This window comes from Sparus aurata, chromosome 16, assembly GCF_900880675.1.
Source record: "Sparus aurata chromosome 16, fSpaAur1.1, whole genome shotgun sequence".
In the NCBI taxonomy this organism is placed as follows: Eukaryota; Metazoa; Chordata; class Actinopteri; order Spariformes; family Sparidae; genus Sparus; species Sparus aurata.
Window position 1 is genome coordinate 9,557,848 of NC_044202.1, and position 15,164 is coordinate 9,573,011.

General features: G+C 41.0%; 1 protein-coding gene across 5 annotated transcripts; it reads left to right on the forward strand.

The window, feature by feature from the left end:
- The first annotated feature begins 2 nt into the window (after positions 1-2).
- On the forward strand, positions 3-14,689 carry asxl2 (ASXL transcriptional regulator 2). 5 transcript variants are annotated; one of them, XM_030443895.1, is made up of 14 exons: positions 3-224; positions 1,585-1,667; positions 1,890-1,892; positions 2,673-2,781; positions 3,020-3,161; positions 4,722-4,840; positions 6,329-6,446; positions 6,755-6,814; positions 7,416-7,576; positions 7,883-7,979; positions 8,103-8,208; positions 8,591-9,162; positions 9,241-9,311; positions 9,776-14,689. In XM_030443895.1, the coding sequence occupies exons 1-14, from the start codon at positions 168-170 to the stop codon at positions 11,600-11,602; spliced, it is 3,525 nt and encodes a 1,174-aa protein (XP_030299755.1). In that variant the 5' UTR covers positions 3-167; the 3' UTR covers positions 11,603-14,689. The 5 variants fall into 5 exon arrangements, 4 of the variants coding, with proteins under 4 accessions (XP_030299755.1, XP_030299753.1, XP_030299754.1 ...); XM_030443893.1 differs by having other exon boundaries at positions 8,591-9,311; XM_030443894.1 differs by lacking the exon at positions 1,890-1,892 and having other exon boundaries at positions 8,591-9,311.
- Positions 14,690-15,164: the final 475 nt, after the last annotated feature.

The window sequence follows — 15,164 nt, forward strand, 5'->3', positions numbered from 1 at the left end:
CTTTGAAATGACAGCTATATACAGTAAGATGACGTTTCCTCCGGAGTCACATGACTCTTTACAGTAAGTCCAACATGGCAGACGGAGTGGATCTTACGCGGTAACTAAACCAACATTTCCAACTGGATCAGACAAATTCAACATTACTCCGCAACAAGACGCCAACAATGCGGGAGAGGCAGAAGAAAAAGAAGGGGAGGACGTGGGCGGAAGCCGCGAAAACGGTATTCTTGGTGTTTTTACCTTGCGTTTGTTGTGGTTGTTTTCCTTGAACGCTCCCACTTGTACAACTGTGTTTATGAGTTCATGACCTGCTGGTGGAGACGAAATGTTGCGTACACAGCGCAAGGCCCGTGTTTAGACATCGGGGAGGACCACTGTCACTAGCCGCTGTAGCTTTCGCTTATCCCGACACCGTTGTGCAAGAACGCGGCGGAAAGCAAATGTCAGCAGTGTGCATTCAAGCATCGCCCCCGTAAACATTTTTGTGTGCTGTGTCCAGGCAGCACGGCTGACATGTCTGTCAGCGATTTGAATAAAGTCAGCACGAAGTAGGCGCGTCAGTGTTGCGCGCTAGCGCCCGTTAGCACGCTAACTGCTGCTAACTCAACTCAGTTGGTCAACAAGTTTGTCTGATAACAGTTGGCAAATAAAACGGAGCAAAACATTTTGGTGTGCGTATTACACGGATCCCCCCTATGTGAACTCAACTCAGTAACAAACCGCTGTGTTTATCCATTGCATGTCAGCGTTTGTCGAGACGGTATCACTGCTGAAACGTTGCTAGCTTCGTAGCTAGCCGCCTAGCCTAGCATGCTAATGAATTCAAAATATCTAAACTCCCAGCAACTATTTCATAATTGAAAATGAACCTTGCTGTTTCTGTATACATACTTCCAGTGGTGTATTAGCTCCAGTGAGTTAATAAGAATCTATACCTTGCTGACAAACGAAGCTAACTCCATAGATATTAAATTGTTATAATAGTTTTGTTTTTGCACACCCATGAAGCCATTTTCACCTCGATTCTCCATATGTTGAAGCAATGTGGGAATATTACACAATTGTTCAAGATGGGAGAAAAAGTGGAGTTAAAGTGTCTATAATGTCAGTATACTGTGAGCTGATTTTGTTGACATGTTTTGCAGTTGGGTTAGGTTTTATGAAGGTGTTTGTAATCTTGCTGCATTCCCTGTTTATGCCTCAAAACAAGGCAGTGGCCCCCTGATTGACAGCCATATGTGATAATTATCACTCAGTAATAACCGCCTGTTATCTAGCATATGCATTTGGTCTAGAGAGTAGGCTATAGGTCAGCATCGTAGCAGAAGATATATATCTATTAAAAGCAAAAAGCCACAGTGTTTACAAAAGGTTTGTGGTCTTGATTTTTCTTAGCATGACATCCTGTACTTATACAATTGAGGGAATTGAGGCTTTGTGGGAACCCTATAGAAAGCTTTCAGCATGTGAAATCTCAGGCTTTCGGCTGAAATAGCCTTGAGACCTCATCATGTTTTAATGATAACCGTTCACACGCTCTCTTTTTTAAAAAAAATGTATTCTGATGTTTTATCATTCTAGGTTTTGGAGAAATATCCCAACACGCCTATGAGCCATAAAGAGATCTTGCAGGTGATCCAAAGAGAAAGGCTGAAGGAAATAAGGTAAATCATTTCTTGGTGTTGCTTTACAATAGCGAATGCCCTTTTAGGTAGAAGACATTTTCATCTGTGTGTGTGTGTGTTTGAGAGAGGGAGAGCACTGCAGCTTCCTCCCTCTGTTATTGATACCATACCATGTGCTTTTCCTTTCTCTTGTTCACTATTTTACTTGATTAATAATTGTTTCGTCTCTTTTTTTGTTTCATTGTCACTGTTCTCATCCAGAAGGTAAGAAAGAAAAAGCTAGACCCCCCCTCCCCACCCTTTATCTTAACAAACTCACTGCAATGCCACATTTTTTAGCTTTTTGCCTTTTGCATGTTATTAACAATAACATGTCGTAGGTCCAGTTGCATAGATGCAGTGTCAGACTCACACTTATATTTCAGCTAGACATGCCATGACCATCTGCAGCCACCTGTTGCATAAAAGCGTAATTCCACTTTCCAGTTTGGTAAATTACTTAAAGTTCTAACAAAATAAAGCATGGGCACTAGATAGGTTTGAAAGTTAAACACCACTACATGACACCATCCATAGAATTAAGTGAGAGGGGATGAATTAACTGGCGGTTGTTGAGCTGCAATTATTTGTACGACTAAGAAATGACATTTTCGTCAATCACCTCTGGATACATCCCTGGCGTGACTGCTCAGGCATTATTTTGCATTCTAAATTAACTCGGTTTAGTTCAGAAAATGTTTGACTTAGCTTGAACAGATTTTTGTAATAGACATGTCAAATCAGTTTAATCTACAGACATGAGTTCCTTACATTGATTAGATTAGTGAACCAGTTTCCTGCAACTGATTCTGTATAAAACGTTCAGCAAATTGCCTCACAACTGTACTGATGTTAATCTGACCTGAACTCCCACATGTTCTCTTGATGCATGATAGCGGTTTTTCCCCAGATATCAGACCAGCATTTACCCCTCTTGCAGCTTTCTCCCAGCTGTGGTTTATTGGGCAGCAGATGTGTAATTTGCGTTTTTCTCTTATGATCTAGTGGAACCTCACCGCTGGCATGTCTGAATGCAATGCTGCACACGAACTCTCGCGGCGAGGAGGGGATCTTCTACAAAGTTCCTGGCAGAATGGGGGTCTACACGCTAAAGGTTCGTTTGATGCAAAGCAACTTCCACTCGTGTGAAATCTATTGTGAAGAAGATCACTCACAATCATTCATTTTGTTGACCACAATCGTTTGTCAGTCTCTTTTAGAGACAGGTAAAATTAGATTAGAGCATTATGTGTACTCCAGAAGATGCTTTTGGATAACTGCTTGGCTGTTCTTTTTCTGTATCCATAACATGAAAATAATACACTCTTTGTACTTTATTTGACTTTTTGTAGAAGGACATCTCAGATGTAGCGAAGGAGCTGTCTGAGGAAGACTCTGACGAGAGCAGCGACAATCTGTCAGACTCCCAAAGCACAGAAAACAACAGTGGTGGCATTGCTCAAGAGGGCAGGAGAGGAAGGTGGATGCGACGAGGTACTGACTAACCCCAACCCACTGGTACACCACTGCATCTCTCCAGTCATTTCTTTAGGGCCCAGACACACCAAGCAGGTATCAAAGAACTTGCAGAAACAAAAGCAGACTGTTGTGTTGTGTCTTGGCCGAAAAGCTGCACTTGACCACACAGCAAAGACTACAGCTGATAGCCAACTATCTCATATGTTCTGCACCTGTGCATACCCTCCTCCATGCCACAGCAGTATGTCATCGTCATTCATAAAGGAAAACCAGAAGACTCTATACTGTGGACAAACAAACTGTTGCCATGATGATTGAACAACATTATTTTTCACGCCTCTCTTGCTAATATACCCCCTTTCTAATTAAGAATATGTCTGATGGAAAATTGCAAATGCCACTGGTGAAGAGGCTGAATAGTGCCAACTGTGCGGGACACACCACAGAGACTAGACCCAGGGGCGTGGCCATCAACATTATAAATAGCCTGATTGCTTGAATATCTAATGATTCCAGGTGCAGCTTTAGGTTTAGCCTGGAAAAGATTATGGGCTTTTTTTTTGTTGCATATTTGTCACTGCTGGTCAACAAGCATTCAGGTTGAATCAATAGATGAGAAAGATACCATGTTCATCATCAATAAAGTATAATGCATTTATATATATATATATCTATATATATATATAAGGCTGTTTTTCTGTGGTTGGTTACCTTGCTCTGTTATGACTCTGAGAGTTAACGCCCCTTCTCAACAGTTCTTAAAAGTCATTGCGGAAACACAGGAAACCAGCTGAAGCAGCAGTAGTAGAGTCAGGTTGAGAGAAAGTTGCTTTGCGCGCAAACTTAAATTACACCATCTCATCAAAAAGTAATTCCTGGAATATACTGAGCATCATGATGATAGCAAAAGGTGGGTTTTTAATCTTTCAACCAACACACTGCATCCATAACGTGTTTCGTAGAAGTCATCCACGGGAAGGTTGCAGGCTGCACACGGCTGACGTATCCTAGCAGTTTTTGCTCCTTTGTCGCATAAGTGATTTAGCCTGATTGCAGTGCAACTTGAGAGATTGAGCTTTTCCTCAAGTACCAATTATTTTGTTTTCCTCAGGCTGTGCTCTTACTGACTCACATTATTGTGACTGTTAAAACAGGAAACTGTATTTTCTCAGCATGACCCGTGACTACTTCCTCATTATGCACGAGTAAGAAACTGCCAAGCAAATAACCTTGGTTTACATCTGAGTGGGAGGACTCGATATAGTTTTATTTTTGAACTAATCAATACAGAATGCTGCAAAGTCATATGCAAATTAAGTGCTGTTAAAAAAAAGAATATCAGTGGAGCTGCTGCAGTATGCAGAAAAGCTGTTTTTATCAGAAATATAACAGCGAGGTTGTTGTGAACAATCTTTCCTATTGAGGTGACATTTTAGTGTGGTAACATAATCTGCTTCTTTGTGCACTGTGATGGTTTCGGTTTCATCAAAACAAAAGCATGATGGGATAAGGTTTGCACACCATCCTCAGGAAGTGGATTTTTTAACATCTGTTTCGTGCGTTTGTATTTCATAGTTCCCTCCAAGCTGCAGTCACAGCCGTCCTCTCCGCAGCCTCGATGCTCGTCGCCCTCTGTCCCCACCAGTAAACTCATCTCTCCTTCGCAGAAACACAGCAAGAAAGCTCTGAAACAGGTACCGGTGGATTCTGTATACTCTATTTCTAATAATTTATTGTCATTTTCACTTGGGCAAACACACAACTCGGATGTTACACAAGTTCCTGCCACACCCTCATATCCACCTACAGCCGTTCTGCGTATATCCCTGCCAGCCCAGTCTGCGGCATAAAAGTACTTTGTTGGTACGTGTAGCAAAGTTTTAATAAGGGATGGGAACTGACTAGATTGTATTAGTACCAATGCCATAATTGATTCTTCTTAGCAGTATGATTGTTTCAGGTTCCCTCATTAATTCCTTATCAATTTATCTGAAAAATGTTGTCGGTGTGAATGCAACTGTTTTATTATCTGAACACAGTGTAGAAACGGAGTAGAATAAAGCCATGAAAGTGGGAATTGTATGGCAAATCTACACTGTGTAACCACTGTTTAATTTTCCCAGACCCCCAAGTGTACTGGTACCATTTATCAAAACAGTGTGCAATAGATTTTCTTTCGATCAACCAACCGATTAGTCGACGGATCGTTGCAGCTCTGCACATAACTAACCTCTAGGAGCTGAAAATCTGGTTCTTCTATTCTTGAGAAAGGAGACAAACTTTTCAGTTGGCAACGGAATACAACTCCAATGGATCGGACAATCTGGAACCGTTTTTTGAGTCCCATCTTTAGTTTTCATGCAGTTTTTCTAAAAACAGATCTGAATCTAAATCAGCTGTCCCTGAACAACTAAGGTTATTATTGTATGTGAATTGTTAAGATTATTTTCACACGTCTAATCCATGTCAAAATACTTATCTACAGATTTCACCAGCTTTTTCTAACTTCTTTGCTGACACGTAAGGAAACATGTACATAACCCCATGTTTATCCTTTCATTCCCTGTCTGTGCAACATCTTGTTCTGATTATTCTAAAACGATGAGGCGTCAGGGAAAAGTGCCTATAGCTGGTTTTACAGTATTCTGCGTCCTTATAATCCACCCGTTCAACATTTTCCTATTGGCTGCATCATGCCTTTTGTGTTCCATTTATTTGGATTTCACTTGATTGCGCACGTTGTAATTCACTCCATCTGTGCTGGTGTGGAATTTTCGGCTCTGTAAGACTAATTTATATTCATTTATTGGGCGTATGCAACACTGGAAGATGGCGAAGATTTGGCTTAAATATTAGTGCATTTTCTTCGTTGATTTTTTTTCTCGATCAGCTTTAACAAAAGAAAGGCACTCAGTGGGCTGTCTTGGAGTGCTTTTTCATTCTGTTGACATTATGTTTTTGTGAGGTGATCAGACTCCTTGACTGCTTTATAACAGAAAGATGATTTATGCCTGTGTTATGCAACCAATGTTTCATTGCAGCACTGTTATTTAGCTGTTATTTAACCAGGCGAGTGGCCCTGGGGGACTAGTTGCAGGGAAACAGAGGGTTACACACATTCACACTCTCTTTTTCTCATACTGCTGGCTATTTTATTCTCCCTTATTTTTTGTTTCTTTGAGGCCTTGAAGCAGCAGCAGCAGAGAAACCAGCGCAGACAGGGAGGAATGCCAACCACCTCCAGTCCCAGACTGCTTCTGAAAACCATCAAAGACATGGCTGACATTACTACAAAGACTGGTAGGTGGCAGCTATTATATTGTCAAATTCAATACCAAATGAAATTAACAGTTACACACTGGGCTTGAGCAATAGCTCCAGTTCAAGGAAATCAGGTGTGATATTCATTCAGTTTTGATGTTTTTCTAATATTAAATGCATGATATTACACTCTGATTTCAAGATAGATTACTGAAATGGATTACATTACAATAAGCAATGTTTTAGCACAATTCAGTCATGACTCATATATTTGGCAGCAATAATAGGGACGCAGTTAGATGACTGATCTGCAATTTCTCAGCACTCCTTTCCCTCTGTCCAAACAGAGTTATGCCACCCAGTCGTCCCAAGGAAGGTTTCCCAGAGGTCAAGCCGCCTTAGTGCAGGTAAGTCTCACGTATACTTAAATGGCATGGAAAAGGCAGGTTCATATTGGTGTACATCGGGCAGCATATATGCCATCTGTGATAGGCCAATATCAGCCAATAATATCAGCCAGTTGATATGTTGGTCAAGCTTTACTGAAGACTGCTGTGGGCAGCTCTTTTAGGGCATTATTCAGACTTGTATAACTATACTATATATTTGTATTTTTAAAGGTTATTTCATCAGTAGTAGCCAATGTGGTTGGGACTTCATACCATAGACAAAGTAGAGAAATCAACAAGTACAGGGAGATGGACATATGAATTGTTGGTTCAGGTATTTTCGTGGCATTTGTTGACAATATTTTCCCTTAAAATTGTTCAAAATAATGTGACATAATATGACAGTTGGATGCAGACTTATATCTGCCTGCTTGCTTGGACCGAGGATGAGCTAACTACATTATTTCAAGAAGCTGCGGTTCAAGTGAAATGATTCCACTAAAAATAAATATATCTACATGTGAAAGCAAATTACTCAAGATTCCTCTTGCAAGATCAACATGTTTCTACACTGTGCGATCTGTCTTGGCTTACTTCTGTTTCCTGTTTGGCTTTTCAGGGCAGCTGAAACGTACCAAGTGTAACATAGATGTGGAAACACCGGACTCCATTTTGGTTAACACCAACCTGCGGGCGATCATCAACAAGCATACCTTCTCTGTCCTGCCACCCGACTGCCAACAGAGGCTGCTCAAACTACTGCCTGAAGTTGACCGGCAGGTGGCTCTAAGATTATACATACTTTTGATGTGTCTGTTGCATTATATAGCAGTAAATCTAATGTAATATAATTGCATGTCATTCCACATATTTCCTGTTAATTGGTGTATTTTGTAAAATAGTTCACAAAGTAGTTTGGAAATATTTTAAAAAAAAAAAGATCCCTTCACATGGCTGTAATTTCTGTACAGCATTCTGTGTTGGCTGATTCTACATATGTATTTATATATAAGTACAAGTCAATGTACTGCTGCAGTGATGTGATAGTGATGATGCTAGTCATAACATTGTGCCTCCTCTCCCCAGGCTTGCATGGATGGCCTTCTGAAGGTTACTAGTTCTGCCTTAAACAATGAGTTCTTCACATCAGCAGCACAGTCGTGGAAGGAGAGACTTGCTGAGGGTCAGAACAGCCACTTCTAACTGATAAAAACAGCATTCAGTTTACATTCAAAGTTAGAATTATGTAACCAAGTATAATAACCTTTCTCTTTTTTTATTTATTATGTAACTTTCTCCTTTACAGGAGAATTCACTCCTGAGTTGCAGCTACGAATGCGCCAAGAGATCGAGAAGGAAAAGAAAGTTGAGCTCTGGAAGGAGGCCTTCTTTGAAAACTATTATGGTGAAAAGTAGGTTATACTTTATGATTTTAAAGTTATGCTAAATACATTTAGAATACAGCTGATAAAATGGACAAAGTGACAATGTGTTCCTGTGGGTATAAAGGAATTGTGTGAATTATACCTTTTGCATTGCACAATTCTATGCGATAATAAATGCTATGACAAATTTTTGGTTGATGTATCTTCGAAGTGCTTAAATTTGACTCTCTACGAGTTCTACAAATCTTGTTAAAAAAACTTGGCTGCTGAAATATACTTTGTAGGATATTTTGAGTCATTTTCAACTTTGTGTGTATTCCAAACAATTCCTATAAACACACTTTGTTTAAAGAAAAAAACTTGATACATTTTTTGTCTGTCTTCCTACCTCCCTCTTCTCTCTCTATAGTTCTGGGCTCAGCTTTGAGGAATCCAAAGAGCTGACAAAGGCTGATCAGAATCAGGAGTCTGCCAGGCCCCAGTTCCAATCTCATCAGACAGGACCTGCCGCTCAAAAACCAGAGGATCCCAAGGGCGCGAAGGACAGCAGCCAGACTGATGCTGCTGCTACGGCTCTGAAAAACATGAAGGCAACGCAAGTACCTCTAAAAGCACCAACTGCTCACAAAGAGCCAGTCTTCACCACAGAGCCCATGAAGACACGGCGCTCGCAATACAATGAGGATCGTAGATTGAGCATAGCAGCGCAGAATGCGCCACCTCCTGCGGTGACAACGCCTGAGGTTGAGAGTAGGACTGAGCGGGCCCTGCCTGAGAGGGAGCACAAAGAGAAAGTGGAGGAGGAGAATAAGGAGCTCCCCCAGTCGCCCGCAAAGAAGATCCATCCACCAGCAGCTAGTTCAGAGTTAAAAGAGGATCAGTCCGTGTCTGTGGTTAAGCCTGCCGAGGAGAGCGAAGTCATCCCTGAGCCCAGTGGCCCCACAGAGCTGCTGAAAAGGAAATCTGTCAGTGAGATGGAGGGTAAATTGACACCAGAGAAAAGGCCACGTATGTCCTCAGTTTCCTCTGTGTCTTCAGTCTCTTCTGTATCTCCTCCAGCATCATCCACATCCAGCCCTCCTACACCAACTCCAACAACTCCAACAAATCAGAGGGTTCCACCACTCAAGGTAGGGACCTTTTTTTGTACTCAAAGTTTCCTCTGATCCATCTGATCTTTTTACTATAAAAGATTTGCCACTTGTATGCTTGAAAGGTGGCTCTGACAAAATTGTAGCTTGATTCTTGCTTCAGCTGTTGTCAGCTTGGATTTAGAGCAGTTTGAGTGGATTCCACAGGCAACCTAGAGAGATAAAAAAAAAAAAAAAGATAAAATTATCCACAGAAATGTCGTAAACCTCTCCTGCATTTCTCTGACTTCATGCTCAGTATGCTCCAAACATTCTTAGCGCTCCTATTAAATCCCTAAATTAGCTACATTCAGCGGGGGTTTGTAGCTGTGGGGAGGTGATAATGAGACACAGAAGTAGTGTATTTAGCTTTGGTATGGGAAACTTTTAGTTATTTTTGTATAGTTTATGTTTTTATTAATGTATATGCATATGTTTGAATAAATCTCTTTTTCATGTTGCAGATCCCAGTGTCTCGAATTCTTCCAGTTCCTCTGTCACCTAGCCAAGTCTCACCAAGGACGCCCCTCCCGGCCCCACTTAGCAGCCCGGGCCGCACTGGTGCTCGCACTCTTGCTGACATTAAAGCTAAAGCTCAGCTTGCCCGAGCACAGCGAGCAGCGGCTGCTGCCGTATCATCTGCATCAAAGGGACCCGTGCCAGGCCCAGGGCCAGGGGGAGGTGGTGCTGAACCGACACATCCATCGCCCAGCCCTAGCCCAACATCGCCACAGGCATCAACCAGGTTGCCAGCCTCTGAAAGTACACCTCCCTCTTGCCCAATGGACTTTGGTCAGCTGAGCCCAAACCAGCGTCAGACATTTTCCTCAAACGTAACTGATGAGAAACACAAAGGTCATCCTGCTGGTATGGTGAGTGCAGGACCCCATAGTGTTCAAAAGGGTTCAAACACATCATCTCAGCCCACTCCATCTTTACATGCTGTAAAGGGACAGGAAAACCCATCATCTGCTGGATTATCCACCAGGACCAGCTCCTGTATCCCTGCAAATAACCCGTTAGTCACCCAGCTACTGCAGGGCAAAGAGGTTCCACTGGAGCAGATCCTCCCAAAACCACTATCCAAGGTGGAAGTGAAGATGTCAAACATACCCTCTGGTAGTAAGGGGAAGACATCACACCCACACACGCATGCTGAGCACAGGGCTGATAAGCAGATGTCCCAGCAGCTCAATACAGCGGGACGAGCAGGAGTTTTCTCAGAATTCACCAGACATCACAGGGAACTTCCTGATAAGGAGACTCAGGAGCAGATCCTACAGGCTCTCATGCAGAGAAAAGTCCAGCACAGCCAGCCTTATGGTGGTATGGGGCCTCAGCACCCTCAGTTCAAAGTCCATCAGCTGGTGCATGCAGATGAGCGCCAGGACCAATCCAGGATCTCAGTAGGATTTCTTGGTCGTAAGAGGACGCCCAGGCCGGCCATGACAGGACACTACCTGCTAAATGTGTCCACATACGGTCGAGGACCAGAGAGCAAGAGACTGCACCAGTCTGCAATCCCAAACACGTCTGTTTCCAGTTTAAAAAGGGAAAGCGCAGAAGGCGAGGAGGCGGCTAAGGAAGAAGAACCAGCCCGGAAAGTTTTCTCTGCTGTTTCTGGGGTCAAAACAGAGCAGCAGGGATACTTAATAACCAAGTGTGATGAAACAGGGAGCATTCAGCCTTGCTCCAATGTAAAGACTGAGCCTGGATCAGAGGATAATGCAGCTGGCGCCGACAACAACAGCACCAGTGCGACAGCCAAAGACAACAGCCCTTTTTTTCAGTCACACCGAAGGCACCTCGAACTCTGCAATAGTAATCATGGAAACTCCGAGCCATATTGTACCCAAGTGGACCCCAGCCACCAGCGGACACCTGCCTTTCAAACCCAGAGAACGCTCGATAATCAGGAAAATGTGGCAGCATCGTGCTACGGTGGCACTATCAGCATGTCTGTACCTCATACTTTGAACCACAGCACTGCGGGTGCTGGATCTTCCAATGCCTCATCAGAGGCAGATGGCGGCGGCGTTCATGGGAGTGTCATGTCTTTCTCAGTGACTGTCACCACCATACCTGCCGGTCACTCGTTGGACCACGGAAACCAGGGGGAGCCCTCACCTGAACAGTCGTATATGGAGGGCTCCAACATGGAGGACCAAGTCCAGTCCAAATGCTACTGCCGACTGAAGGCGATGATCATGTGCAAAGGATGTGGCGCCTTTTGCCACGATGACTGCATCGGCCCCTCAAAACTGTGTGTGTCATGTTTAGTCGTACGATGATATGAACTTAAATATTACTAGAAGATAATGTGGTTTGATTTGCTTTGATGCGAGGCACAAAGCAGACGCAGATCATCCAGAATCGATACAGAACCAGCGCTCGGGCGGGACACGGTAGCCGTAACCAGCATGTATGTGGTTGCTGTTGAAAGGCAAGGATTTACACTGGATGGTCGTTTGTTTCACCAACATCTATGAAAAGTTGTTTTGTGCAATTTTTTGGTAGAAATGTCAATCAGTTTTCAATCAAATCAGTAGTCTGTCAGATGTGTGACAAATATAAAATCTGGCAATGTTTGCACTCAGCTAGGATTAGTGTGATATATTTTTATAAATGCATATATGTGTAGTTTTGAAAAAACTAAGGGGAAAATGAATGTTGCTATTTTTGTAGAACATAATGACTGTTGTGTTTTAGACTGACACTTTTATTATGGGCCTAAGAGTTATGGTTAAAGGCAAAAAAAAGGGCGCTAATGATAATCATCGGTTGTAGAGTACCTCCTATTTGGCATTTATGCACGCATGGCAGGGAAGTGCAACCTACAGTAACTATTTTATATAAAAACTGTACATTTATTACTGAACACACTCAGATTTAAGAACTAGAAAAAGCATGTAAAGTTTTAGATAGAGAATATAAAAGGAAATTTTGAATGATACTTCAACTCGTGAGGATTGCACATCACATCAGTTTTTGACTAACAGTTACAGGGCGAAGCCCCTGAAAACCACCTGGATTTATGGTAATAACTGTGTACAGCACTTACATTCAAATATAGGGAAAAAAAGAGTCATTTATATATAAAAATGCCTATATGTTCCTTTTGACAAATTTATATCTTTTCCACTCCAGGTCAAGATCTAGAGAGTCACTTCCTACTGTGTGAACCTGCATTTTCTCCCCGAAAAAGCCAGCTTGTAGATATTGTCTCCCATGAGGTGGGGTTTTTTTTCACACTCGTATGTCTGTATAGAAAGATCAGCAGTGGCAAACACTCAAAAAAACACTCAAGGCGAGGGGAGAAAATGAAAATGATTTTGTTTTTTCACTGTAAATATTCACTCATTTACGGCATATTCATAGATGTAGAAATTATTTTTATTTTTATTCGTGCAGAAAACCTTGCTCGAGCATATTCAATTGTTTATTATTATTTTTACTTTGGAAAGAAAATGGAGAAAAACAGTCAATTATGCTAAAATGCTAAATGCTTTATCTTAGAATGATTCAGCTGATTCAGTTTTACAAAATGATTTGGAGGTACAATATGACATCAATTAACAGGCGGGTGTAACCCTTCACTACAAAGGAGACATACTATGCTTATTTTCAAGTTCTTGATTTTATTTTGGGTTGCTACTAGAACAGGTTTACATGTTTAATGGTCAAAAAGAATTGGGTTCTTCATACTGTGCACTGCTGAAGATCTGTATTCCTGAAACACTCTGTTATAGCCTCTGTTCCTTTAAATGCCCCATTCCTGAATACCCAGTCTCCCCTGATTGGTCAGCTCACACATGCCTGACCAAGCACTGCTAACAATTACAAAGCAGCCGTGCTAAATCAGTTCTTACGTGCTGAACTAGCCGCCCGGCATAAATTATGCAAATGTATTTAGAAATCTTTTACATGCTCGAGAATGTAGAACACTGAAGAAAATGAACAACTGAAAAAGCATAATAGGTCTCCTTTAAAATGGCCTTTTTTCAGACATTCTCCATTTAAATGTGGTTGAAATGATTGTAAGCATGAAATAATACTACACCATGTTTATACAGAATAATGTACAGTAATGTGTGTGTGTGTGTGTGTGTGTGTGTGTGTGTGTGTGTGTGTGTATATGTGTGTGTGTGTGTGTGATGTGCACAGATGAACCAGCAAATTTGTGGTGTGAACTCTGTTGTAGCTGAGTTACGATGAAGTTAACGCTGTGTAAACGCTTACTTTACCACATATTAACATGCAAAAAGGCCAGTGTGAAGCGTTACCTCGGCAGGTCCTTTATGTGTTCATGCTGATCGAAAAATGAACTATGATCAATTTATGTTTTGAAATCTCCTGGAGATGCAACGTAGGCCTGTTTCATAGCAATTATTTTCCAAGGTAATATGCCAAAGTCACCTTAAAGAAAACAAAAATAATCAGATCTTGTTTTTGATGTTTGACTTGTTAATCAAAGTAATATATTTTAATTAATATATTTTAATATAAAAAAAAAGTCTATTTGCTAATTGTTTTTGAAAATCAACAGGGTATTTACTATAATAATATATTGGCTGTCTGTTTTTCCTATGATTTTGTTTAGACTGGACAGACCGCTGTACAGATAATAACTTGACTTTTTATAATTCGAATTGACCAGGTAACAATATTCTGTACGGCCCAGGTTTTTTCTGTATTTTTCCATAGAGATGTTGTTCTAATATAGCTGTCTACACTTGTGTCATTACCTGATGAAAACAAAAACGTTTTTAAAGCACCATTTTTAGATCAGTTGATTAATTGAAAGTCCATTTTTAAATGTATTTGTTATTACATGGGGAGGGGGGTTGTGTCTTGTGGAAAATTGGTTTTAAGATGTTAGGGCTAGTAGTCATTTCACTAAAAAAATGACTAAAACTCACTGAATTGAATTCATCCTCCATAAATGTTTAGCTCTTATTTGGTTGAATGTGATGTTAGGATGCTGCATTTACCCATGTTGATTTGGGGACTGGATTGCACTGCAAAACAAGTTAACAAAAACATTCAATCATCCCAAAAAGGCAGCTGAAATCTTTGTTAATAATGACTGAAACCCGAGTCAGGCAGCAGTCCCTCGTGTCACTGAAGTAACCTGTTGTGTGTGCGTTCAGAGGAGCAGTTTATATAGAAATGACTGTGGGGAGTAAAGTGTCATGGGCAATCCTCACCCCTTTTTAAAAAAATGTCACGTTCATCACTATGTGAATTTGTTTAATTTGTCTGTGTCATTCTGTCTCCATTTAAACTCCGGGTGAATGTAATATAGTAATCAGCACTTGTAAACAAAGTGTATTTTATCAAAAGTTATAGACTATTATGAATAAATAATGAAAAGAAAAGTATTTTGTGGGTTTTTACTGGTGCTTGTCTCACACGGAGGGGTGCAAGGGGGAGTTAAGTTTATGCAACACTATGAGTACCGAGCAACACTTTATTGTCTCAGATTTGACTTGAGGCTTTCAAATTAAAAGCAGAAAGTTAAAATAAGAAAGGTTGGGTTTAAAAGAAGTGGGCTTTTAGGAGGCAGAGATAATCTAACATATGTGGTTGTGTAAGTAAAACTCACAGTTGGTGAGTTAAAGGACAAATTAAGAAAATCCATTAAAATAAAATTTGTTTGATTAAAAAAAGTCTGAGGTATAAACCTGTGTACTTAAAGTGACAACAGAGATGTTTTCACACAAATAACAACGCAGAACAAAATGTGAGATTATTCAGTCATTCAGTCTATTAAATAAATGGATCAGTAGTTTACAATACTGAGGAGATTAATCAAAAAAATCATTTTGTATGGCATTATCGTGCTGCAGTGAT